A 25,422-nucleotide genomic window follows, 5' to 3' on the forward strand; every position below is an offset into this window, starting at 1 on the left:
TAACTGAGACTGGACAATTTACAAAAGAAAGAGGTTTAATGGACTCACAGTTCCATGTGGCTGGGGAGGCCTCACAATCATGGTTGGAAGGCAAGGGGGAGCAAGTTGCATCTTACATGGAGGGCAGCAGGCAAAAAGAGCACTTGTGCAGGGAAACTCCCCCTTATAATACCATCAGATCTCGTGAGTCTTATTTGCTATCACGAGAACAGCATGGGAAAGACCTACCCCCATGATTCAATTACCTCCCACCGAGTCCCTCCCACAACATGTGGGAATTCAAAATGAGATTTGAGTGGGGACACAGCCAAGCCATATCACATGGTTTACACTGGGCAGAACACCAGGGCGTGTCTGTGGGTGTGCGTGTGTGAGTGTAGGGGCCGGACATGTGAGGTGAACCGCACAACTCTTTTAACTCTGCTCTGAGAAGAAGTCCACTTCTTGGATCCTGTGTGAGAAAAGTAAATCAGTAACTAGATTTCACAGTGGCCATTAATCATTCAGGTTGTAAAGCAGACCCCTGAGAAGTGGTAGGCAGGTCCTATCAGGGAGCTTGACTGGGGACAGGCCTCTTTGTCCATCCCCACCATTTTCACTTTCAGGAGAAAATAACCTTCCCAGTGCCAAGACACCAGTGCAATTAGCTTTACCTAATTATTAACTAATACTGTTTTGAATCTAGAAAATAAACGACTGCTGAAAAATCCTTTTACTGCTTCTTGTCTGAATTATTCCCTCACAATTTTTCATAAAGAACCAGTTAATTAATTAGGGCCTGTAAGGAGAAAAAGGCTTTCTTGATCTTTGGCCAAGAATTCCCCAAATCGCTCACTCTGCTTGTTCCAAAATCCTGTGCTCTTAATGACTGGGCACAGAAACCATTAATTCTGACAGGTCAGGGTGAATTTTGAAGCTTCAGTATCTGACACCCTACACTGGAATTTGGTTTGTCAAAACAAAGGGAAGGGAGTGGATAGTGAAAGAAGAAGGCAGTTGAGCAGGAGCTGGTTCTAGACCAGGGCACCTCACTCAAGCAGGGACAAATCTCCATGAGCAGCCTCACAGGGTGAGCGGGAACCTTAGGACTAATCTCTTACGACCCACGTGGGGTAGCTGGGAAATCCCTTTGTCATCTAGGACATTTGTCATATGCTATTTGACTTGGTCACTTTTTCCAATAACAGTCCCTTGTGCTAAAAGGGGTGGAAAAACAGACTCTGAAATTCCAATGCCCTTTTTCTGTTTGTTTGTTTGTTTGTTTGTTTTCCTTCCCTTGGGGCCATAATTCTTCCACCTGTGTTGGCATTATGAGTTTCTAGTTTCCCTTTAAAACAGGGGCCTTGTTTATGTGTAGAACAAGATTTTCAACCCTGGCACGGTTGAAAAACTGGACTAGATGATTCTTTGTTGTGGGGCTGTCCTGTGCATTATAGGATGTTTAGCAAAACCCCTGGCTTCTGCCGACTAAATGACAGTAGCACTTTCTTCTTACAATTGTGACAACCAAAAATGTCTCTAGACATTGCCAAATGTGCCCTGGGCGGTGATCAACCCTGGTTGAAAATGATTGATCTAGAACCTTTTTAGGAATAGGGGTCTGCCTGGTTTTCCTGGAAAATCACTGGAGACATGAGAGGGACCAGAGCAGGCTGGATGCATTTGACTCAAACTCAGGCTCATGAAGGAAAGAGGAGTAATTATGATTTTATATCAGAGGCATTCTGGAAGACAGGGTTTGCTATATTACTCTGGTGCTAGTTCCAAAGCATTAGAATGATGTTATACTCTGCACTTGCTGTTCATGCAAGGAGCTTTTGAAAGCGGTCCCAGGATCAGGGCAGTACAGGAAGCTGGCCTAGAGATACTAAGATTCAGATCACCAGGCCAAGGTCTTTGAACAATTAGAAATACAGTATTTTAAGAATGTTTGGGAGAGTCCATCTGAGACCCACCCAGGTTGACTCTCCAGATTTACCTATTCCAGGCAGTTTTTCTCCTTCCTCTTTAATTAAAACTGCCCTCTCTGTAAAGGTCACCAAATTCATCTTTTACATTCCAAGAACAAAGCTATGGACTGCTCCAAGCGAATTTCCATGATTCTTCAGGTGTCCACCCTATATTTTCAGGAAAGTACTGAAAAGGTTCACCTAGGATAAAATATTTGCAATGCCTTAAATTAGGGTGAGAAAGAGAAAGTCTGATCTTCCAGGGGGCAGTGCAACTTTAGCTAAAAAATCAACCAAACCAAAATGAGCGAGAGAAGTATGCAGAAGCACTTGTGTAACCCACTTAAGAGCATGAGGCTGTGGGACCTTACCCTTACGTATGAATTTTGTACAGGTTTTCATGATTCCTGGGGTCTTCTTTCTACTCTTGGGCTTGAGGGGACAGTGCTGCCATCCATTTCATAAACCAATGAGATAAAACCAGGTTGTTGAATAAACTGCTATATTCTTAGGACGGGATTAGACCAGGTTGGATACAATCATAACAAAACAATCTGTGTAATGAATGAGTTGTAACAAAATTCAATTCTACTATAATATTACTCTCCACTTAATGTAGGCCTTTTTACTTTTAAAACTAATATCATAGTTATCAAACACATTAACATGCCTAATATCGTATCTAATTCAGAGTGAGTGACATGAGGCCTAGAGATGAGTGGATTTGTGCCTGTTTTATTTCAGACTCCTGGAATCAGGCTCCTAATTGATCTCACTGCCTCCGCTCTTGCTCCACTACATTTATTTTCCACCCAACAGCCAATCTCTGAAATGTAACTCAGATCACTCTGCTGCTTAAGACCCTCCAAAGGCCGGGCACAGTGGCTCATGCCTATAATTCCAGCACTTTGAGAGGCCGAGGTGGGAAGATCGTTTGAGGCCAGGAGTTTGAGACCAGCCTGGGCAATATACTGAGACTTTATCTCTACAAAAAATTTAAAAATTAGCCTGGTGTGGTGGCATGCACCTGTAGTCCGTGCTACTCGGGAGGCTGAGCCCAGGAGTTTGAGGCTACGGTGAGCTGTGATCACGCCACTGCATTCCAGCCAGGTCACAGAGTGAGACCCTGTCTCAAAATAAACAAAAACCCCCCAAAGGCTTTGAATAAAATCCCAAACTTGTTCCCAGGGCTTTCTAGGCCTTTTCTACCTGCTCCTTCAAGCCTGTGACTTCAGCCTGTTTTCCCAGCGCTGCAGCCACGCCACCAGCTCTCCCACCTCAGGGGCTACAAATCTGCTCCCTCTCTCTGCGGCACTTTCCTCCTCACTGTCGTGTGGCTGATGGCTTGCCATTTGCTTCTCTCCCCAGCAACCCACAGCACCCAATCTCTACCTTCTTTCCCTGTGTTATTTTCTTCACCACTCTTATTATCACTATGAAGTTACTTTAGACTCACAGTTTTATTTGGTATTGTTCTGTGATTTGATTTTTTTTTCCCACCTAGTGATGTCTCTTGGAGATCTTCCCATGTCAGATTAGATACATCTACTTCATTCTTTTAAATGGCTGTATAACATTCCTTCAAATGGGTGTACCAACATTTAACAGCTTCCTTTTTTATTATTGATTTTTTACTATTACGAATAATGCTGAAGTGAACTATTTTTTTGAATACATCTCTGTGCACATGTGCAAGTTTTTTCTGTAGTATAGATTTCTGGAGGTGGAAGTGCCAGGTCAAGTTCATGCCCATCTGTCATTTTGATAGATGCTGACTGCCGTATTGCCCTCCTAAAAGGCTTTATCAATTTATGCTCTCGTCAACCACGTGTTAGAATGTACACTTCCCCATCCTCCCGGGCACTAATCACTGTCATTTTAAAAACATTTGCTTTAAGTGATACACAGTGATATCTTATTTCACATCAGAATCCTAAAGGCCATTTTAAGATTGCTTCATGTTGCTGTCCGCTGGGATCATACCTCTAGGTCAGTTGAGGGAAAAGCAGCAAAATCTTCTATGAGCTCTGAGACTTTCACAAGACAAATGAAACTTTTCAAAGTAGGGTCATCCATCGCAGCACAAACCTCCTCTGTCCCAATGCCAGCAGAGCTCAATCAATAGCCTGGAGAACTGTAGGCCAGCCTGACGTTCCTGCATGCGGCTCTCCCCCATCCATCATCCAAACACACCTCAGCTGAGGCGCTAAAGTCCGTCGAAATCTGCCCAAGTGCAGCACACGCCCTCCCCAACCTTGGCTTCTCTGACATTACTTAGAATACTTTGGGCCAAGTGCGGTAGCTCACACCTATAATCCCAGCACTCTGGGAGGCCAAGGCGGGCAGATCATCTAAAGTCAGAAGTTCGAGACCAGACTGGCCAAAATGATGAAACCCCGACTCCACTAAAAATACAAAACTTAAGCCGGATGCATGACTCATGCCTGTTAATCCCAGCATTTTGGGAGGCCGAGGTGGGCAGATCACCTGAGGTCAGGAGTTCAAGACCAGCCTAGCCTATGTGGTGAAACCCTGTGTCTATTAAAAATACAAAAATTAGCCAGGTGTGGTGATGGGAACCTGTAATCCCAGCTACTTGGTAAGCTGAGGCAGGAGAATCACTTGAACCCAGGAGACAGAGGTTGCAGTGAGCCAAGATCATGCCATTGCACTCCAGCCTGGGCAACAGAAGCAAAACTCTGTCTAAAAAAAAAAAAAAAAGATACATTCCAGCTACTAGGGAGGCTGAGGCAGGAGAATCACTTGAACCCAGGAGGCAGAGGTTGCCGTGAGCCGAGATCACACCATTGCACTCCAGCCTGGGCAACAAGAACAAAATTCCATCTCAAAAAAAAAAAAAAAAAAGAACCCTTTGTTTGGTTTCACTTAAAGGGGAGAGAAAGAAGATATCAGGGTCTGCTTGTAGTCAGACCCTCACTCTCTAGAGATGACTTTCTAAGCCAGAAAGGGAACATCTGCTCTCTCTAAAGGCCAGCAGGACAAAAGGGGCAGCGAGACCAAGAAAAACATCTCACTGGGGCCAGGGACAAGCTTTGCTGGTCAAAAGAAAGTCTTCCTAGATTTAATAACTCCCACATTGGCAAGCTGCACATTTTTTTTTCAAAGAGTTTTTGAGTTTTCCTTGTCCACCTCTACTTTCCTCCCCAAGGAGTGGTTGGACTTCCTCAGGAAATAGAAATATGGCCAACATCCCTGAATGCCAGTGCTGTGCTAAACTCTTTATATCGTTTATCAAACAACACTGTGAGCCAGATTAATATTATTACCTCCAGCTTAGAGATGAGAGTTGGCAGCCAGAGCAATTGAGTAACTAGCTGGGTACCCAAGGTCACCCAGCTAGTGACACCTGGGGCAGGATTTAAACCTGAACCTGTAAACATGTTCTGTTGCCTCTAGGTGGAGGTTAGTATTTTAACCTAAGGAATTACAAAGGTTTTATTTTGGGGCACTTGTAGGTTATTGTGCATTTCTTTACTTTCAGATTTCTTACAGAAAAGTCCAAAATAACAGTGGAAGTAATTTAAAACTGTGTCTTTCTGTGTCCCTGAAATTCTCACACATGGTACATTTTCAATGAGCTGACTTTGTTTCTCCACTCAGTGCAGTAATTGAGCTTCTTTGGTTCAGTGCATGAGTGGTTCAGTGGTTCATTGGACATCCTGGTTGAGGGAGGGGCTGGGTAACCAACTGTATTCACTTCCTATTGCTGCTGTAATAAATTATTGGAAACGTATTAGCTTAAAACAATACAAATTTATGATCTTATAGAAGTTTGAAAATCAAAGAATGTTCTTTCTGGAAGAAAACATTCTTTGTGGAAAAATCCATTTTTTTGCCTTTTCTAGCTTCCAGGGGCTTTCTGGATTCCTTTTACCATGTTAAGATATCATATTCACAGGTTCCAGGGATTAGAGCGTGAACATTTTTGGAAGGCCATTATTCAGCCTGCAGCACAAACCAACACAGTTTGTCGGGGACTAAGGTCTCCCAGGACATGGGAGTTTTAGTGCTAAAACCAAGAAAGTCCCCTGCAAACCTGGACAGCTGGTTCCCTAGAAGGAAACTCTGTTCCATGAAGATATTCTTACTAGGGGAAGTAGAGAGGAAAGATAAACACAAATAAGAAAGCTGTAAAGGGCCGGGTGCGGTGGCTCACACCTATAATCCCAGCACTTTGGGAGGCGGAAGCAGGTGGACCACCTGAGGTCAGGAGCTTGAGAACAGCCTGGCCAACATGGTGAAACCCCATCTCTACTAAAAATACAAAAAAATTGGCCGGGCATGGTGGCGCAAGCCTGTAATCCCAGCTACTTGGAAGGCTAAGGAGGGAGAATCACTTGAACCTGGAAGGTGGAGGTTGCAGTGAGCCGAGGTCATGCCACTGCACTCCAGCCTGGGCAACAAGAGAGAAACTCTTTCTTAAAAAAAAAAAAAAAAAAAAAAAAAAAAATGCTGTGAAGGAAACTGTTTTTCCAATATCATTTTTTAGGGAAAAAGCAACCTTTGACCTTTCAAAAAATCCCCGCACTGCAGTCTCAGCACGGCCACACCCTCGCAAAAATGAGTCTATGCTGAACATTCTGTCACCTGTTTTACCCAAGAAAAACAGCTATCTCCTGGATAAAGTCTATTTCAAAGCTCGAATTATCCCTATGTTAAGATGCCTGTATGGTAAACTTGTACTCAGAAAGGTTAATAAAAGTGTAGAATAAAATAGACGTGTAGTTAAAAATAGAGCCCGATTCCATGCAAATGACACAGACTTGATACCCTAATGAGGAGCCAAGGTGGGCTTCTACATCACATGTCCTCCTCCTGTCTTCATTGCTTCCTCCTCACCTTCCACTCTATCCTCCGCCCCGCTCCACCCCCCGCCCAGCTATATTTAGTACCATAGTCTGTGGGTTCCTGAAAGAATTCTCTCATGTGTTTTTGAGTTTCGCTGAAGGGGAAACCTTGGTTTCATGTCATATTTTTACATATATATTTAGTTTGTGTCATATTTTTACATATATATTTAGCTTTCCATTTCTGAAGAAATAAATACCAAAAAAAAAAAGCCTTTTTCAACAATGGGTGAATTGCAAGAAGCCTGGAGCCTGATTTGGAAAGGATGAGGGATGGGAATCGGATAGCTTTTCCAGTGGAAAGGATTTGAACGGAGGCCACCCTGCTGGAGTGGCTCCTACAAGCGGGAGCATATGAGAGGTTCTCTCAGCATGGTCTGGCAGAAGTGACAGTTATGGAAGGGAGGGTCATAAATCATTTCCCAGTTGTGAGGACAAAGGGATACAAACTCTCCCAAGCTAGAGGTAGTGGAGCAAACAAGATCAGCAGCAATGAGGGAGCAACTGCGCCCCTTTGTGTTACTCTCTGATGGCCCGCGCAGGGATGCAAGTAGTGGCTGCAAAAGCCAGACAAATAGATGGAAATCCAGGAACTAGAGGAAATTCAGGCCTGCCAGGGGCTCTGGGAAGTGTTTGTTACCCTCTCTGGTGAGTTCAGACAGCCTGAGGCACATGGTATGAGGGCGGGGCAGCTGGAGGGAGGTGCAGATGGTCAAGAAAATAGGATTCTGTCTCCAGCAGAGCTTCTCAAGGTTTGCAGGGCTGCTCTGTGCATGTCTGTTTAGGGACGTCAGCCTGATCCCTATATGCATGTAAGCCCAGCCCCCCCCTTCTGCTGGCCAGTCACTGGCCACTGAGTCTGGGTAGAAGAATATACCAAATGTGGGTAACCCATCATCCCCTTGGGAAATCCAGCTGCCATCATGTGCCTTCTGCAATCGATTGTTTCTCCTAAGAAAACCCTGTTCCTATCATGCTATCTACCCCACTTTCTTTCCAGCCTTACCTTCTTTTACTTACATCTTTCTTTCTGGCATGTAGATCTTTTCTTCATTACCTGCAAAATCTCATATCTTCATGCCTTTGTATGTGCTGCACTGTTTTCCAAAAATGTCTTCCACCACTTCCTATTTCCTTTGTCTTCCTAGAAAACTTCCGCCCAGCCTCAAACCTTAAATACCCAAGACACAAGTCACATAAGTATTGGTAAACTGGGCAATCCTGCTGCCATCATGAGTCACAGACACAGGCCTGGGAAGATGCTGGCTCCACAGTGCATTGGAATAAAGGGTATGAGGGCAGGGAGAGGGCATTGTGCTGTCGTACCCACATTCTCTGCCCAGAGGTCTGAGGACTAGTGTTAGTAGATGGCTGGCCTAGGCATGGCTGACTGGCTGGAGGAAGAGCAAGGAAAATTGCTTCCTGTGGAGAGGAAATCCATAACTAGCCTGTATTTATTGGGAGCCTCAGCCCACTCAGCTGACAGTTCCAAGGGATGGCATGGTAGGCTCCTGTGGTCCCACATATGGATCAAACTTCGTGGACCATACTATGCTTTCAGACTTACTTCAGACTCAAGTAGAACTATCTCACTTGAAAACTGTCTTAAGGCTTAGGCTGGACAACTTGAAGAGGGAGGGCCTGGTAGGATTGTCTGTTTCATGCTCCCTGAAGAATGTGATCACTCAGCTCCCTGCTTCCCAAAACTATCCAGACTGGAACGAAAGGATCTGGGACTAAAGGACCAAATCGAATAAGCACTCACCTTAGAGTCGAAAATTCTGTGTTCAAATCCCACTTCAAATTCCAAAAGCCACTTCCTGTCTCTGTGATCTTGGGCAAAACTGCTTAATGACTCTGAACCTTGGCTTCCTTATTTGGAAAATAGTGATTATGTCACCTAACAACTTACAGAGTTGCTGTGAAATTTAACATGAGAAAATACAGACCCAAGTGCCTAACACTGCGCCTAACACAGAGCAGATCACCAACAAACTGTCAGTAAGTTAATTCCTTGGTTTGGCACTCAAAACCCTCCTAATTTGGCCTAATTCTTCCCTGCCTTCTTCTTAGCTAGCCTCTTCCCCTCAGTTTTGCAAAGGTGCTCCAGGCTGTGTGGGGGAGGGTGAGACACCCTTGGTGACAATGGATGAAAAGGGTATCATTGCTTTTCAAACAAATAAAGCCAAGAAAAGGAGGCTTCAGTGGAGTTTGTAGACTTCATTCCTGACTCAGTTCATCTGCTCACCTCGCTTTGTCCCCCTGGAATGAGTATCTTCCTTCTGTTTTAAAATTGAGGTTTTACTATTTTTTAGATATGACAAGGCCAGCAGATCAGGAGATGGCTGCTGTTGAAAAGAAAGTTGTTATACTCACAGGTCCCAAGAGGGCAGGGCACACCGAGCCATAGGGGGCCAGCAAGGAGGCTCCAGGGTCAGTCAGAAGGCAGAGGGAGTGGGGGAAACAAGGGCAAAAGATGTGATTGTAGTTCTGGGAATGACAGGTGAGGCAGGCTGTCCTTTGCCTAGTTTAAATAAATTCAGCAGCCTCCGGGGCGTAGGGGATATCCCTAGTTGTTTAGTACCTAGCCCTGGGGAGATTAGGGCAAGGGAACAGTGGCCCTGAGTGTGAGAGCCCAATAGTGAAGGTAGTTAGGGGCGTGGTTGGTCTGGATTGGTTGGTTTGCATTTGAAAAGTGTGCTCAAGGGCCAGTTATTTGCTATCTCTAGGAATTGGCTAGAGGGATAATTCCTCCCTTCAAGGGTCAGCAAGTCCCCAGATGTCAAACATCAAAATACAGAAAATAAAAAGATATAGTTAATAACACCTTCCTCTTCTCTGCTGTTGGATTCTAGCTTAGGTCTAATCTGTTCTAGGAAGGCTTCCTAGGCCACCCCGTCCCACTGGGATGACTCCCTCCATGAAGTCCTATAGCACTTAATGTCTCTGCTGTTCATTTTGGTATCTTATTATTTCAGCAAAGTATATGCTGTGGCCCCCATCAAAAACCTAGGCTCCTTGGAGATGGGAATTGTGTCTTTTACTTCTCTATGTCCCTTATAGCGACTGGGACAGAGCCTTCAACATAATAAGCACTTATTAAATGTTTGTTAGGGAACACTCAAGGTTCAGTTTAGTAGGCCACAGGGATGATTCCTTAAAGTTTTTTTCTTAACTCCTAAGCAGGAATTCTAAGAGGCACTCCAAGCTTGATTTCTTCCTTTATCATCCAGCACTTGGTCTTCCTAAAATTTAGAATGTTTACAAATCCAGACAATCTTTGGGAAATTCACAAACAGGGAAAATACAGACAGCTCCAGCTGTGACTACAATTCAGAAGGGGTCATTTCTAATTGCAGCTGAAAAGGAAAAATGGAGTTAGTGTTGATGCTCTGACCACAGTGTTTCTTCCATTAACTCCCTAGAAGGAAGGAGTAGATTACACATGTCAGCCAGGTTCACTGAGTAGCCAGGAGGATATGTGTGTCTCATGAATTTTTATTAATGGATAAATCACTCATGTTGTATCTGTCCTTGGCTGGACATCCAAGCATCCAGCACAGGCTATAAGGAAGGGAGATTTACCTGGTTCCAAGTGGCCTGGAATGAGCCATGAGACACAGTGGACCCTCAGGGTCCTGAGGACAGGATGTGGCAATGGTCATGGAGTCCTCCTCCATGAACACAGGAGCAAAGATGGTGACCAAATGCAGAGCGGGTCTGACTTGCATGTCTAATGTTAGAGTAATTTGGCTCCTTCTTTGGGGCAGAACTGATGGACAAAAATAGACCTCATTTTGGGAAGCCTGGCATGAAATTAAATTCTAGGGCCATAGCTACAGCTTTGCCAGTGGGCTGGCTTTCTACCAATGTTCAGAAATGCCCTTGTCATGCAAGTTGGAGATGGTGGTGGAGTGGGGAAGGGAGGAGAGCCTCTCTTGTGGGTATTCTAACATGGCAGGGGCTGCTCCACCTGTCTTTAGTCGCTTGCTATTTAAAATATAATCTGCAGACCTGCAGCCTTGGTCTCATTTGGGAGCTTGCCAGAAATGCCGAATCTCAGGCAAGCCTGGGACTAGGGTTAGAGATGGCCCCCTCTAGTGGAAAATGTAAGGAGGTGCCCCCAAACTCAGTAATCAAAATAAACAATATTTTAAAATATCAAAATCACTGCAAAAAATCCATGATAAACAAAATATCAACATTTTAAATAAAGGTGAGGTCTGACTCAGCACTTAAACGATCCTGCCCCACTTATCTCACGCCAATCTTGACTCTGATCTCAGGTTCCATCCCAGACCCATAGAATCAGAATCTGTGTTCTAAAAAGACCCCCAGAGGATTCATACATACATCAAAGTTTAAGAAGCACAGCTTTGGACAACGCAACCCACAATGTAACAAACCAAAATCTTCAAATCTAGACAGCAGCAAAGATGGAAAGGTGTGAACAGAAATAAAGTTTCAGAAGCGTCTAACTTCTCCAGCTTGCTTGCCACTGCCTGGGTTTGCACATCACCACCTTAAAATTGCAGTGTTCTGTAATTTACCACGAATATTTCAAAAACTTTTTTTTTTTTTGAGATAACTATAGATTTGCAGGAAGTTGCAAGATTAATACAGAGAGATCCCATGTACTCTTCACCCAGTTTCCCCTAGTGGTTACTGACTTAGTCCATTTGGGCTGCTGTAACAAAATACCGTAGACTGGGTAGTTTATAAATAACATAAATTTATTGCTCACGGTTCTGGAGGCTGGGAAGTACAAGATAAAGGCCCAGGCAGATGTGGTGTCTGGTGAAGGCCTGTTCCTGATAAATGGTGCCATGGTGCCTTTTTTTTTTTTTTTTTTAAGATGGAGTCTCAGAGTCTGGCTCTGTCACCCAGGCTGGAGTACAGTGGTGCAATCTCGGCTCACTGCAGCCTCTGTCTCCTGGGTTCAAGCGATTCTTCTGCCTCAGCCTCCCAAGTAGCTGGGACTACAGGCACGCACCACCACGCCTGGCTAATTTTTGTATTTTTAGTAGAGATGGGGTTTCACCATATTGGCCAGGCTGATCTCGAACTCCTGACCTCGTGATACATCCACTTTGGCCTCCCAAAGTGTTGGGATTACAGACAGTCATGAGCCACTGTGCCCAGCCTAAATGGCGCCTTCTATGTGTCCTCACAAGGAGGAAGGGCAAATGGGCTCCCCCAGGCCTCTTTATAAGGGCTGTAATTCCATCCACGAGGGTTCCATGTATAGTTTATATGTTATCTTATCAAAAGGGTAGATTTACAGAACCAACACAAGTAAGCTATAGAACTAGCCCATTATCACAAAGATCTCCCACAAGCTACAGCTTTAAAGTCATACCCACCCCTTTCCCTGACCCACCATCCCTAACCCCTGGAAAGCATTAACCTTCTTAACACCTTTAACACCTTTTTTTTTTTTTTTAAGAGACAGAGGTCTCACTATGTTGCCCATGTTGGTCATGATCTCCTAGGTCAAGAGAGCCTCCTGCCTCAGCCTCCCAAAATGTTGGAATTATAGGCATGAGCCGAAATGTCCAGACTTTTAAACAACTTTTTGACCATGTTATATGAATAAAATCATACAATAAGCAAACTTTTGAGATTGTCTTTTCTTCACTCAGAATAATGAACGAAAGATCCATCCATATTCTTGCACATATCAATAATTTGTTCCTTTATTTATTTATTTATTTGAGACAGAGTCTCGCTGTGTCACCCAGGCTGGAGTGCAGTGGCGCCACCTTGGCTCACTGCAACCTCCACCTCCCAGGTTCAAGCAATCCTCCCACCTCAGCCTCCCAAGTAGCTGGGATTACAAGTGTGTGCCACCCACCACACCCAGCTAATTTTTGTATTTTTAATATAGACGGGGTTTCACCAGGTTGGCCAGGCTGGTCTCTAACTCCTGACCTCAAGTGATCCACCCACCTCTGCCTCCCAAAGTGCTGGGATTACAGGCATGAGCCACGGTGTCCAGCCAATTTGTTCCTTTTCATTGCTGAGTAGTACTCCGCGGTATGGGTGTACCACAGTTTAGTTAACCATTTACCTATCGTAGGACATTTGGGTTCTTTCCTGTATTTGATTTTTACAAATAAAGCTGCTATGAACTATTCTAGCTCCTATAACTTTCCATATACATTTTAGAATTCTGTTGATATTTACACTTTAAAAAAATCTTGTTGTGGTTTTGACTAGAAATACATTAAATTTCCTATCATTTTGGGGAGAATTAGCATCTTGACTGTGTTGCGTCTTCCAATCCATAACATAGTGTGTCTCTTTTTGTTGTGGTTGCTGTTCCTAACCACTAGACTATGCCATCCAACTCAATAGAAGCATGATCACCCAAATAAATTCAGGATTGTCAGCATCTTCTGCTACTTGTTGTGGCACTGAATTCAAATATATGTTCCTGTGTTCACAGAGGCAACATAGATACAGTGCATATGGGAATAAAGGGTTGAAGGCATCCTTGAAAAGGACTCTCAGTTAAGATGTAAAATGCATCTGTCTCTACATTTATTTAGATCTTCTTTGATTTCTTTCATCAGCATCTTGTAGCTTTTAACATACAAACCCTGTATATGTTTTATTATATTTATACCTAAGTATTTCATTGGATTGATTAACATTTTCTTTGTATTTTTATTTTGATTTCCACTTGTTTGTTGCTAGCATATGGAAATACAATTAATTTTCTTATGTTGATCTTGTAACTTATGACCTTGTTGAACTCACTTATTAGTTGCTGGAGTTTCCTTGTAAATTTGTTGGGATTTCTAGGTAGATCATCAAGTCATCTACAAAAAGAGACAGGGTTTTTAATTTTCCTTTTTTTATCTATATGCCTTTTATTTCCTTTTCTTGCCTTATGGTGTGCACTAGAACTTCTGGTTGGACTTCCTTCCTTGTTCTTGATTTTAGAGAGAAAGCATTCAGTCTTTCATCACTAAGTATGATGTTAGTTGCAGGTTTTTGCAGATGCTCTTTGTCAAGTCGAGGATGTTTCTTTCTATTCCTATTATACTGAGAGTTTTTGTCATGAATGAATGTTGAATTTTGTCAGACCCTTTTTCTGCATCAATTGATAGGATCATGAGATTTTTCTTTAGCTTGCTGGTGGATTATATTGAATGATTTTTCAAATACTGAAAAAACAGCCTTCTATACCTGGAATATACACCACTTAGTCACAGTGTATAATTCTTTCTCTATATAGCTGGATTCTATTTGCTAACATTTGTTAAGGATTTTTGAGTATTCAATCATAAAGGATATTGGCCTGTAGTTTCTTCTTTGTACTGTCTTTGCCTGGTTTTGATATCAGGGTAATACTAGCTTTATAAAATAAATTGAAAAATGTTCTTTCCTAGGCCGGGCATGGTGACTCACGCCTGTAATCCCAGCACTTTGGGAGGCCAAGGTGGGCAGATCACCTGAGGTCGGGAGTTCTAGACCAGCCTGACCAACATGGAGAAACCTCGTCTCTACTAAAAATACAAAATTAGCCAGGCGTGGTGGCACATCCCTGTAATTCCAGCTACTCGGGAGGCTGAGGCAGGAGAATTGCTTGAACTCAGGAGGCGGAGGTTGCGGTGAGCCAAGATCACGACATTGTGCTCCAGCCTGGGCAACAAGAGCGAAACTCAGCCTCAAAAAAAAAGAGTGTTCCTTCCTTTTCTACTTTCTAGAAGAGTTTATGTAGACTTGGTTTTAGTTCTTTATGTGGAATTTTCCAGTAAAACCACTTAGCGCTATGCACTTTTACTTTTGTAATTTGATTTGATCTTCATAACAACTTTGCAAAGAAGGCATTTTACAGAAACAGTTTCCAGGTCCCTTGGACTGGACTGGATGCATAGTGAGATTAGTGAGGTGGCCGGGAAATAAGTCCAGAGCAGGAGGATGTTGGGCAGGGAAGGCATGCTATATGCGGGGTAAGGTAGAGCTGGGTTTGAATGAAGTGCTTGGGAAGTGAAGAGTTAGGAGAAGGCACGATTTGGAGGACAGGGAGAGTAAAGAAGGTCTGGCTTATTGCAGCAGAGGGTCTGTGACTGCCAAGGGCCAGATTAGAAATGACCCCGAGGAGGACTGGAGTGTGAAGGTCCAAGAGAAACAGGGAGAGGCTGTGCAATTTCTTCAAATATCAGGATAGATTGTTGCAAGGCCTTTAATTTGGCCTCAGAATAAGATCTGAAAACAAGTGAAGGACTACAGCTCTTTTAAAAAGCAAATGTGGGGCCGGGTGCTCACCGGCTCACAGGCTCACGCCTGTAATCCCAGCACTTTGGGAGGCTGAGGTGGTCAGATCACCTGAGGTCAGGAGTTCGAGACCAGCCTGACCAACATGGTGAAACCCCATCTCTACTAAAAAATTAAAAAATTAGCTGGGTATGGTGGTGCACGTCTGTAATCCCAGCTACTTATGAGGCTGAGGCACAAGAATCACTCGAACCCAGGAGGCGAAGGTTGCAGTGAGCCAAGATGGCGCCACTGTACTCCAGCCTGGGTGACAGAGCTAGACTCTGACAAAAAAAAAAAAGTAAATGTGACACACTTATCAGAGTGACAGACTTATTAAAATCCAAATAATGCCAAAAGCTGATAAGAATTTGGAGCAACAGAAAGTCTCATTCATTCCTGGTGGGAATATAAAATGGCACAACCACTTTGCAAGACAATTTGACAGCTTCTTAAAAAGCTAAACATAACCTTACCATACGATTCATATGGCTCCTTGTGTAGATTCCCTAACTTACGTCTTCACAAAAACCTGCACATGAATGTCATATCAGCTTTATTTATAATCACTAAAAACTGGAAGCAGCAAAGATGTTCTTTGGTAGATGAATGGATAAACTGAAGTACTTCCAGACAATAGGCTATCATTCAGTGATTAAAAGAAATAAGCTGTCGGCCGGCAGGGTGGCTCACGCCTGTAATCCCAGCACTTTGGGAGGCCGAGGCAGACGGATCTCCTGAGGTCAGGAGTTTGAGACTAGTTTGGCCAACATAGTGAAACCCCATCTCTACTAAAAATACAAAAATTAGCTGGGCATGGTGGCAGACGCCTGTAATCCCAACTACTTGGGAGGCTGAGGGAGGAGAATCGCTTAAGCCCGGGAGGCAGAGTTTGCAGTGAGCTGAGATGGCGCCACTGCACTCCAGCTTAGGGGACAAAAGCGAGACTTCCTCTCAAAGAAAAAGAAAGAAATGAGCTATCGAGCCATGAAAAGACATGGAGGAACTTTAAATGCATACTGCTTAGTGAAAACAGCAAGTCCAAAGAGGCTACATACTGTATGATTCCAACCATATGGCATTTTGGAAACGTCAAATCTGTAGAAATAGTAAACAGACCCGTGGTTGCCAGGGGTTTGGGAAAAGAGGAGGCATGAATGGGTGGAACACTGAATTTTTAGGGAGATGAAGATACTGGGTATGATTCTATAATGAGGGATACAATTGTCAAAACCCCCAGAACTCTACAACACAGAGTAAATCTTAACGTAAACTATGGACTATAGTTAATAATGTGTTAATATTGATTTGTCAAGTATAACAAGTGTGCCACACTAGTGCAAAATTATTAATATAATGTGGGAAACTGCATGAAGGGAGGTAAAAAGGTGGGAGGGGTCTGAATATATGGAAGTCTATGTACAATCTGCTCAATTATTCTGTAAATCTAAAATGGTGTTAAAAATAGTCTATTCCTTTTTTTTTTTTAATCTAAGAAATTTCACACTGAAAGAAAAAGAAGCAGCCAAGTGCCGTGGCTCATGCCTGTACCCTTGCACTTTGGGAGGCCAAGGCAGGCAGATCACCTGAGGCTGGGAGTTTGAGGCCAGCCTGGCCAACATGTGGAACCCGTCTCTACTAAAAATACAAAAATTAGACAACCATGGTGGCTCATGCCTGTAATCTCAGCTATTTGGGAGGCTGAGGCATGAGAATTGCTTGAACCCAGGAGGTGGAGGTGGCAGTGAGCCAAGGTCACGCCACTGCGCTGCAGCCTAAGTGACAGGGTGAGACTTTGTCTCAAAAAACAAAGAAAGAAAGAAAAAGAAGCAAATACGGTGAGATCTTTTTTTCAAGTGTTAGGAAATCCAGCAAAGGAATTCTGAAAACTTGCTTATAAACTACACAGCCAGCTTTGCTGCCCAGGCCGCCTTCTACTTAAAAATTCCTTCATTGTAAACTCCATGCCAGATTTTTCCTCAGTGGAATAAGCTCAGGCCCTGTTGACATTTTTTTTTTTTTTTTTTTTAGATGGAGTCTCCCTCTGTCACCCAGGCTGGAGTGCAGTGGTGTGATCTCAGCTCACTGCAACCTCTGCCGCCCGGGTTCAAGCGATTCTCCTGCCTCAGTCTCCCGAGTAACTGGGATTACAGGCGCCTGCCACCACGCCCGGCTAAGTTTTGTATTTTTAGTAGAAACGGGGTTTCACCATGTTGGCCAGGCTGGTCTCGAACTCCTGACCTTGTGATCCACCCGCCTTGGCCTCCCAAAGTGCTGAGATTACAGGTGTGAGCCACCACACCCGGCCCCTGTTGACATTCTTAAAAGGAATTGTTTTGGAAGTAAGATAGAACGAGACTTTTCAGTCCCTTCCTTGTTGGCCGAAATTTATTGTGAAAATAAAATTGGGTTTGTCTGATAGATTTGAAAAAGCGATATTGCATACCTTCCAAAGGATAAAAGGCTTTTATCTGGCCAAATTTTTCGTCTCAACCAAGTCTAAGATGGTGGTCTTCTGGGTTGATTGCTAATTCTTTGTAATTATCTACAAGGCCCTTTAAATTTGTTTTGGTGGTTTTTCTCTTCTGAATAATTAGGTGAGGCAATCAGCACGTCTTTCATATTATAAGGAGGCTTTTATTTATTTTTTTTTAAACACTACTCTTCCACAGAAGTTACAACTTCTGCAAGTGACAATAGGGGTAAATTCCAATCTGTAGCTCTAATGGCTGCTAATGAGGCGCTTGTTTTAAATTCTTCTGAGCTACACTGGCTCCTCCTACAGAGGACTTTTAAAACAGGATGAATCCCCTTGAGTTCTAAATCCTTTTGCTTTGGGGACTGAAATCTGGTTCTGTAACCTTTTGAATCACCAACGTTTGCTTTGAAAGTTGACATTTTCTATTTAAACGGCAAGAGAGATGGGAAATAAACCTCAGCATTACAGAGCTGAGCATATTGATTTCAATTATCACCTTTAATCCATGCCTTTCCTCTTTGTAATGTGTGGGTTTCTTCTCTTAATTAGAAAGAGCCAGGGATTATCTGCACAAAACTGGAAGGTTTATTGTGATTGGCGGGATTGTCTCCCCTGTCCACGACTCCTATGGAAAACAGGTGGGTTCCTTCCTGTGCCCCTCTCCTCCTTCAATCCCCGTCCCCCCATCCCTGGCCTGATAGTTCCTGGCAGAAAAACTGCCCCGCCTCTGTCTCTGCTAAGATTCCTGGAAACACAAAATGCCCAGGTCCATGCATTCATCCTGCTTCCCATCTCAGGACCACAGTCGGACCTGAGTGGATGGGTGTTGAAGCAGCAGCTGGAAAGACCAGCTGTCCATGACCGTAGAGCCACTTACAGGCCGGTCAGGACTCATTGAAAGAGAGGCAGGAACACCCACTGGGTGTGGCTTGGTATGGTAGATGCCAGATTGGCAGCTGGTTATGGGTTGAGCTGCACTGGGCAAGTCTTCTCAGGATTTTAGGAGAAAACGGCCTATGTCTCTTATAATCTGATTTAAAATTCATTTCCCTGCTCATCCCTCCCTGCCACATGTCCTGGCAAATCTAGGAGCTCTACCCGTCATTCCCCCTTTCTCCCACAGATGCACCTTGGTGGGCTCTGGGGAAACTCACCTAACCAGCCAGACTGAGCCATAAGACAAGGCCACATTTGCTGAGTTAAGTCTCATCTCTGCAGGGCACACAGGGGCTGCTTCGCAAATGGAGGCTCATCTATTGACCCTGTTGGGGTGGTATATACCACACACTCTTTATTTGTTTCCTTTCCCCACCACCATGCCAGATCTGCCTGTGTGGCAAACGGACAAGTAAAGGGGTCGCATCCCTCATTCCCTCTCACCACTGAAAAATGACTGCACTTTAACAATGCGTGGGCTTGGGCTGGTATCCCAAGGATGTTGTGGGGAACGGAGGGAGTCTCCCAGTGATTGCTCTGTTGCTTCCCAGGGCCTCGTGTCAAGCCGGCACCGTCTCATCATGTGTCAGCTGGCCGTCCAGAATTCCGATTGGATCAGGTAGGACTGGCCTGAAGATGCCAGAGGCAGTGGCCCGGAGACTTACTGGGAGTGGGGTGGGGAAAAAAGAAGGGTTCCAGCAGTAATTTGGATCCTGAAAGGATGGGGAAGCAGGGGCAAGATATTAGCCTTGTGGAGGCAATAAGTAGACCTCCAGGGATACCTATAACTTTATTTTTGAACCAAACTATGAGGCCCATAAATGTAAAGAAAGAGCTTGAATGTTTCATCTGCTTTGGCATCTCTGAGTCCTGGCGTGATTCTTGGAGTTTCCAGAAATATCACTGGGTTTTGGGTGAAGCATGACCAGAAAATCAGAAATGCCTCTCACTTTCATTCCCACTAACTTCCGTGAACCCTCACTACCTTTCAGGGAATGTTCCCTCGCCTTGGCAATTTCCCATTCCTGAACTCAGGCTCCCTAAGGGCCCCACACTGGCCCCAGGAGACAGGTGCGGACCTGCCCTTAGTGGCAGCCACACCAAATCACACCCACTGGGTGGCTTTCCTGCTCACTGCCTTTCTGGCCAGACGTGCTGCTAGGAAGGCACCTCCACTCCCCTCTGCTGAGCTTGCAGTGTAATTAAAGCAAGCTTCCACTAATTATGCTAATGATGTTCCCCAAAGTTCCTACCGTTATAATTTGCATGATAAGATGATGTTTTAAAAAAATAATGGCATGCCATTTGTGCTGTAATTTCCCCCACTATGGAAAAATAAGCAGCACCTAGAGGTTTCCATGAAAGGGGCGAAGTGACGGGATGCTGACCTCAGAATGAGGAATGCAGAGAGTTTGCCCAGGAAGAGCTGGGTGGGCGGGAATGAGAGCAGTGAAGGGAAGCCACAGTAGTAATTCAGCAGTGATCCTTGCCATTTGTGCACAGTGATTTGTGTGAAAAGCACATGCCCTTTATAGACTTTCTCATACCCCTAAAGACAAAGCTTAGGTAGAGAGACAGCTGCTTTTTCTCAGGTGAGAAACAGGCCCGGAGAAATCAAAGGGCTTGAGCAATGATACATTGATACAACTGTAGGCAAGAAAGGATTAGAAATGAGGCCTCTTAACATTGTCACTCCCGATCTTCTGGGGATGCTGGGGACCTTGAATAAGGGTCCAGTGAGGAAATCACTGGGCAGGAGACTGTTACTGCTTGGATGTGCTTAGAAGATTCTGGAATAATAATTCCCTCATTCATGAGTGCCTACCACCTTCCTTGGGCTGCTCTAAGTTGGAAAATCAGAATCCTGAGAACTGAGATCACTAGGGAGTCTAAGCTGCCTCTAGAGATGGGGGTTGGCTTGGGTGGGGCGCCTGACACTGGGAGCCCATTTAGCCAGGTGAAGTGCTTGTTTCCGGCACAGGTGCGCTCCCAGGGCACACGGCCTGGCTAGGGATCTAGGGGGAGCCAGGGTCCGGGCAAATGGCAAGCTGACGCTCTAAGGGTTTTCAGCTAGTGGGATCTCACCTCTGGGCACTTTAGGCATGTGTATGTGGTGGGGTGGTGGGGTAGGGTGGTGGTGTTAAGGGGATGCACGACTGCTAAGAAAATGTTTGACAAGGCAGGGCACGGGGGCTTATGCCTGTAATCCCAGCACTTTGGGAGGCCGAGGTGGGTGGATCACCTGAGGTCACAAGTTTGAGACCAGCCCGGCCAACATGGTGAAACCCCATCTCTACTAAAAATACAAAAATTAACTGAGCATGGTGGCATGTGCCTGTAGTCTCAGCTACTCAGGGGGCTGAGGCAGGAGAATCACTTGAACCCAGGAGATGGAGGTTGCAGTGAGCCGAGGTCTCGCCACTGCACTCCAGCCTGGGTGACAGAGCGAGACTCTGTCTAAAAAAAAATCATTAAGTTGGCAATTAAGCCCCAGTGCTGCCTCATTCTGGGGCTGGATCCCTGCTGACTTCACAAGCAGTATCCCGGAGGGGCTGGCCATCGCTGGGTCTGAGCCCTCCCTTCTGACTGTCATGCCTCACCTCCACGCCCACAAGGCACCTCACTGCAGAGGGAGGCAGGCAAGACTGATTCTCGAGGGCTTGCAGCCTGGCAAGGATAACCTTGGCCACCACTTGACAAAGGCCTGGCTCAGCTAATCCTTGTCACAATCCTCAAGGGTCCAAAGGAGGGTTTATTTTGTAGATAACAATAAGAGCAAGACGCTGTACTGAGCATTGTACACATAAAACTTACCAAGCCTTTCTAACAAAACCGTAAGCTCGTTACTGTTGTTATTCCCATTTTACAGATGGGGAAGGTGAGGCACTGGGAGATCACATAACTTTCCCAAAGCCACACAGTTGCAAAGAGCTGAGGCTGGAATTAAACCCAGGCAGACTGGTACCAGCATCTCTTCTCATAAGCCTATGCCATGCTCCTCTCATTTTACAGAGGAGGAAACTGAAGCTCAGAAAAGTGTTTCACACCCAGGTTTTATCTGATTCAAGATCTAAGCACATGGTATGGCCAGGTCTGCCATGCTTCCTGAGCTATGATTTTTGGAAGGTAACAATAAGGAAAGAATATGAGAACAGAAACAAAGGGAAACTTCTTTCCGATGATGTTAGGGTGGACCCTTGGGAGTGCTACCAGGACACCTGGCAGACGACCTGCAGCGTTTTGGAACACCACCGGGACCTCATGAAGGTGAGCTGGGCTGAGCCTGGGGATGTGTGAACCACCAGAGTGCAGGGGTGGCAGGGGCTGGACCCACAGAAGCCAGGCAGGGAGAGGAGAGGGTGCTGCTGGCCTGTTGACCTGCTTTCAGTCTCTTATTTCTCTGCCCGTTGCGAGAGAGACCAGCCTGTGAACAGCATGAAGAACAATGAATGAGGAACCCCGAGTAGCACCAGGGGCTGTTCCCTGTCTTCCACCCTCTGTCTTGACCTCCCATTTGGGGTGTTGCTGCTGGGTATGGTGGGCAGCTTTTATCAGCTAGGAGCAAGTTCAAGGTGGGGTTAAGGAGACCACAGTGATAGGACTTCAGAAAGTGAGGGAGGAGGAGACTGGGCAAGAAAAGCAGGAGAAGAGAGGAGCACTTAGGGGAGGTACAAGCAGCCAAGCCCCCTGCCCTGCCTGTGGGGGCCCCACTGGCCCCCTTACTCTAGGACAGGCTGCTGTGGCTGAGGCACTTCACACCTGCCAGTCATTGCACCCCATTCCCACCCATTCCTCCTCACAAGAGCCCCACGGGCAGATGGTGTCTGATGCCTGTTTTATTAGTGGGTAAAAGGGATCACAGAGAGGAGTCCACATATCTGAGCACATACAGTGAGTGTTTGGTGAACACAGATAGCGAGAGCTTCTATATTCCCCACTGGGGTCTGGGGCCTGTGGCCGGGCTGCAGAGACTTCAGGGCTGTTTGCCAGGTTAGAATGGGCTCCATACCAGCCAGCAGCACTGGCCAGAGTGTGCAGAAAGCACCCTTCCCAGATCAGTGCCAACCCATCAACTCCACAGTGACAGGACGAAAAGCAATGCCACCAATGGTGAGAAGCCTGACCAACCAAGACAGCAAACAGTCAATTCTGCTCGCCTCCACGGACTCCGCGGCAGAGCCCTCTGCAGCCCCAGATAGCAGTCCACCTGGCACTGCTCTCCTACAGGGAGAGCCCCTGTCCCATCTGTGTCCTTGCTGCCAGAGGGCCTGTCACCACGTTCTTCCTGGGGAGCAGCCCCTGACCACCCCACACTCCACCAGCTGCAAAGCCAGGCTTTATTTTAACAGATGTGGAGCTTCAGAGCTCCGTCGTGGGGAGCCAAGGGCAAGTGAGGTAGAGAGGACCAGCTGGCTGTTCTCCATCTGTTGTTTTCTTTCCCACGGAATTGAAGAAAACTGATTTCCCTTCCCTTCAGCTTTCAGAACCCTTCTCACATATCCTGACCCTTCTGGTCGCCTTCAAAGGAGGCTGACTTGGGGCCACACTGACTTGCTCCTCTGTGCTGGTCTCCACAGTAGCAGTAATAAAAGACACTGTGTAAGAGTGTATCAGTCAGGATAGGCAAAGATGTGCTGTGGTGACAAACATCCCTAAAAGCTCAGTGACTTCACACAAGTTTATTTCTCACACTACACGTCACCTGGGGAGTCCCTGCGGGCCTGTGCTCTTTCTGGTCACACAGAAGCCTCAGGCTCCATGACAGAAGGGAGGAAGGGGGACCCTGCAGGCATTCCTCAGTGCTGGCCATACTGGCCAGAAAGCCTGGCTATCATTTGTTGTCTAAATGCCCGAACTCTCCCTGAACTCTCCCTGTGTTACTCATGCCCAGGGTATGAGTCTGGGCCAGAGAAGCTCCGCCAGGAGCCCCAGCTGTTGCAGTGATGAGCAGAGGCTGGCAAAGAATGTAGGTCACTGCCGGCCCCCCTGCCTTGGAGCAAGAGCTTGGAGCTGCTTCCTAAGAACTCTCAGCCTTCAAACTCCTAGCAAGCATGAGGCAGGTGTTCCCGGCATGGAGAGTAGACCTGCCGCAGAGATAGATGCATGACTTAACAGGTGACTTGGGACAACTCTCCAATGTCAAGGCCTCTGAGAATGCAGGAGCCCATGGGGGCTGACGAGGGCAGGATCGGGGAATGCAGCCAGCCATTTTCTACTTCTCAGGGATAGAACAAGTCAAATGGGACCCACAGTGCAGCAAGAGGAAGAAGCTCCTCAGCTACCAGGCCAATCAGGAAATAGGAATGCAGCGTTTTCTTTTCTGGTGGTGAAATAATAAATGGAGGCAGACCATCCCTTCCACCCCATCAGTCACAGCTGGGTGAAAAAAGATCCTGTGGTACCCACCCCAGCTGGCTCCCAGATGTGGTCAGATGTGACCTCCTCCTATCAGGAGTCTTACAAAGGTGACAGGTTACCCCACAAGACAAATGCCTGCCCTTCTAGGGCTCAGAAGGACTCGTACACTGCTCTGCCCACAGGACGGCCTGTGGAAGAGGTGCCCAGAAGATCACCCCAGCCTTGGGCCTGGGTGTCCCCTGGCAGCAGAACCCGAATCCAGAAAGGGTGGCGTGCAGGAGTGGGTGGTGGGTACCCAGGCAGCTGGCTTTTGGAAACGAAGAAACCTTGAATAAGCAGTGGCCCTTGTGAAGCTAAACAGATTGGGAATTCTTCTTTTGTTTCTCTGTTGCCCAACAGCTACTCTCCCCATCACCTTGGCCCAGTGGGGTTGCTTCTGGGTCAGCTGTGAGGAATGCTGCCTTATCAGCTCTGTGTTTTCTGCAGCACTGGTGAGGAGTAGCCTGGCAGATAACTCAGGACAATGGATAATACACACAGAATTTCCACTTGGCTCTGGCATGTGTATTCACACTGAGCAGGCGAGAGAGTGCTCAGAACCCACCCACCCTGCTTCCCGCAGCACAAACACATCCTGTGCTGCCTGGCACCACTCTCTCTCTTGCTTGGCTGTGTTACTGACAGCTCTGGCCTGAAGAGGCTGCAGGTGGTGATCGTGCCTTGTGTTTGTATGACCTTTCCCAAGCTTACAGAGCTCTTTTGCAGACATGATCTCATTTGAGCCCCATGAAGCATTTGGGGAGGGCAGATATTCATGTTACACAGAAGGCTCCGGCATCGCCTGCTGCTGACGGAGCTCCTGCCATGTGTCAGGCACCCCATAGGCACTTTGCATATGCTTGCTTGTGTGACCCAACCACAATTTAAAAAGACAGGTATATGGTTAGACTCCTGATCTGAGGTGCAGGAGCAATGAAGTAACTGTCCAAGGTCACATAGCTAGGAGGCAGAGCCCAAATTTGGACCCAGGACCCATTATAACGCCACATCTCATGCTTCTCCCACTGAGCTTCTCCTGCCAGCCTAGTGACCACGTGATGCAGCTGGGTCTAGAACCCATCCCCAGGGCTCTTCCTCAGCTCTGGGTGGCCTCTCCATGGTGGACAAGCAGATGACCACTTGGAGATAACTTTGAAACGATTCTCAAAGTCACATGACTAATAACACTCTTCTCTCTCTCCCTAGAGGGTGACTGGCTGCATCCTGTCCAATGTCAACACACCTTCCATGACACCTGTGATCGGACAGCCACAAAACGAGACTCCCCAGCCCATTTACCAGAACAGCAACGTGCCCACCAAGCCCACTGCAGGTAGGGGAACACTGATGTGTGGTTCTCAAACCTCAGAATCATGTGGAGGGCTTATTAAGTTAGTGACTGCTGGGATCCACCCAGAACTTGATTCAGTAGGTCTGGGAGGGGAAAGCGGACTTGTATTTTTAATAAGGTGCTGCTGATGCTGCTAGTCCAGAGACAATACTTGAGGACCCTGAATACTGAGCATAA

At 46.0% G+C, this 25,422-nt stretch overlaps 1 protein-coding gene across 2 annotated transcripts in view; it reads left to right on the forward strand.

The window, feature by feature from the left end:
• The window catches only part of NMNAT2 (nicotinamide nucleotide adenylyltransferase 2), a 178,393-nt gene that overhangs the window by 112,461 nt on the left and 40,510 nt on the right, over window positions 1-25,422 (forward strand). The window contains exons 1-5 of one of the 2 annotated variants that reach the window (XM_003264440.4): window positions 6,364-7,465; window positions 18,111-18,199; window positions 19,049-19,116; window positions 21,686-21,764; window positions 25,101-25,227. In XM_003264440.4, coding sequence (XP_003264488.1) covers window positions 7,396-7,465; window positions 18,111-18,199; window positions 19,049-19,116; window positions 21,686-21,764; window positions 25,101-25,227 — 433 coding nt within the window. In that variant the 5' untranslated portion in view covers window positions 6,364-7,395. Of the gene's footprint in view, window positions 1-6,363; window positions 7,466-18,110; window positions 18,200-19,048; window positions 19,117-21,685; window positions 21,765-25,100; window positions 25,228-25,422 lie in introns of those variants that run through there. The other variant, XM_003264439.4, reaches the window with a different exon arrangement.

Source organism: Nomascus leucogenys, chromosome 9 (assembly GCF_006542625.1).
Source record: "Nomascus leucogenys isolate Asia chromosome 9, Asia_NLE_v1, whole genome shotgun sequence".
Taxonomy (NCBI): Eukaryota; Metazoa; Chordata; class Mammalia; order Primates; family Hylobatidae; genus Nomascus; species Nomascus leucogenys.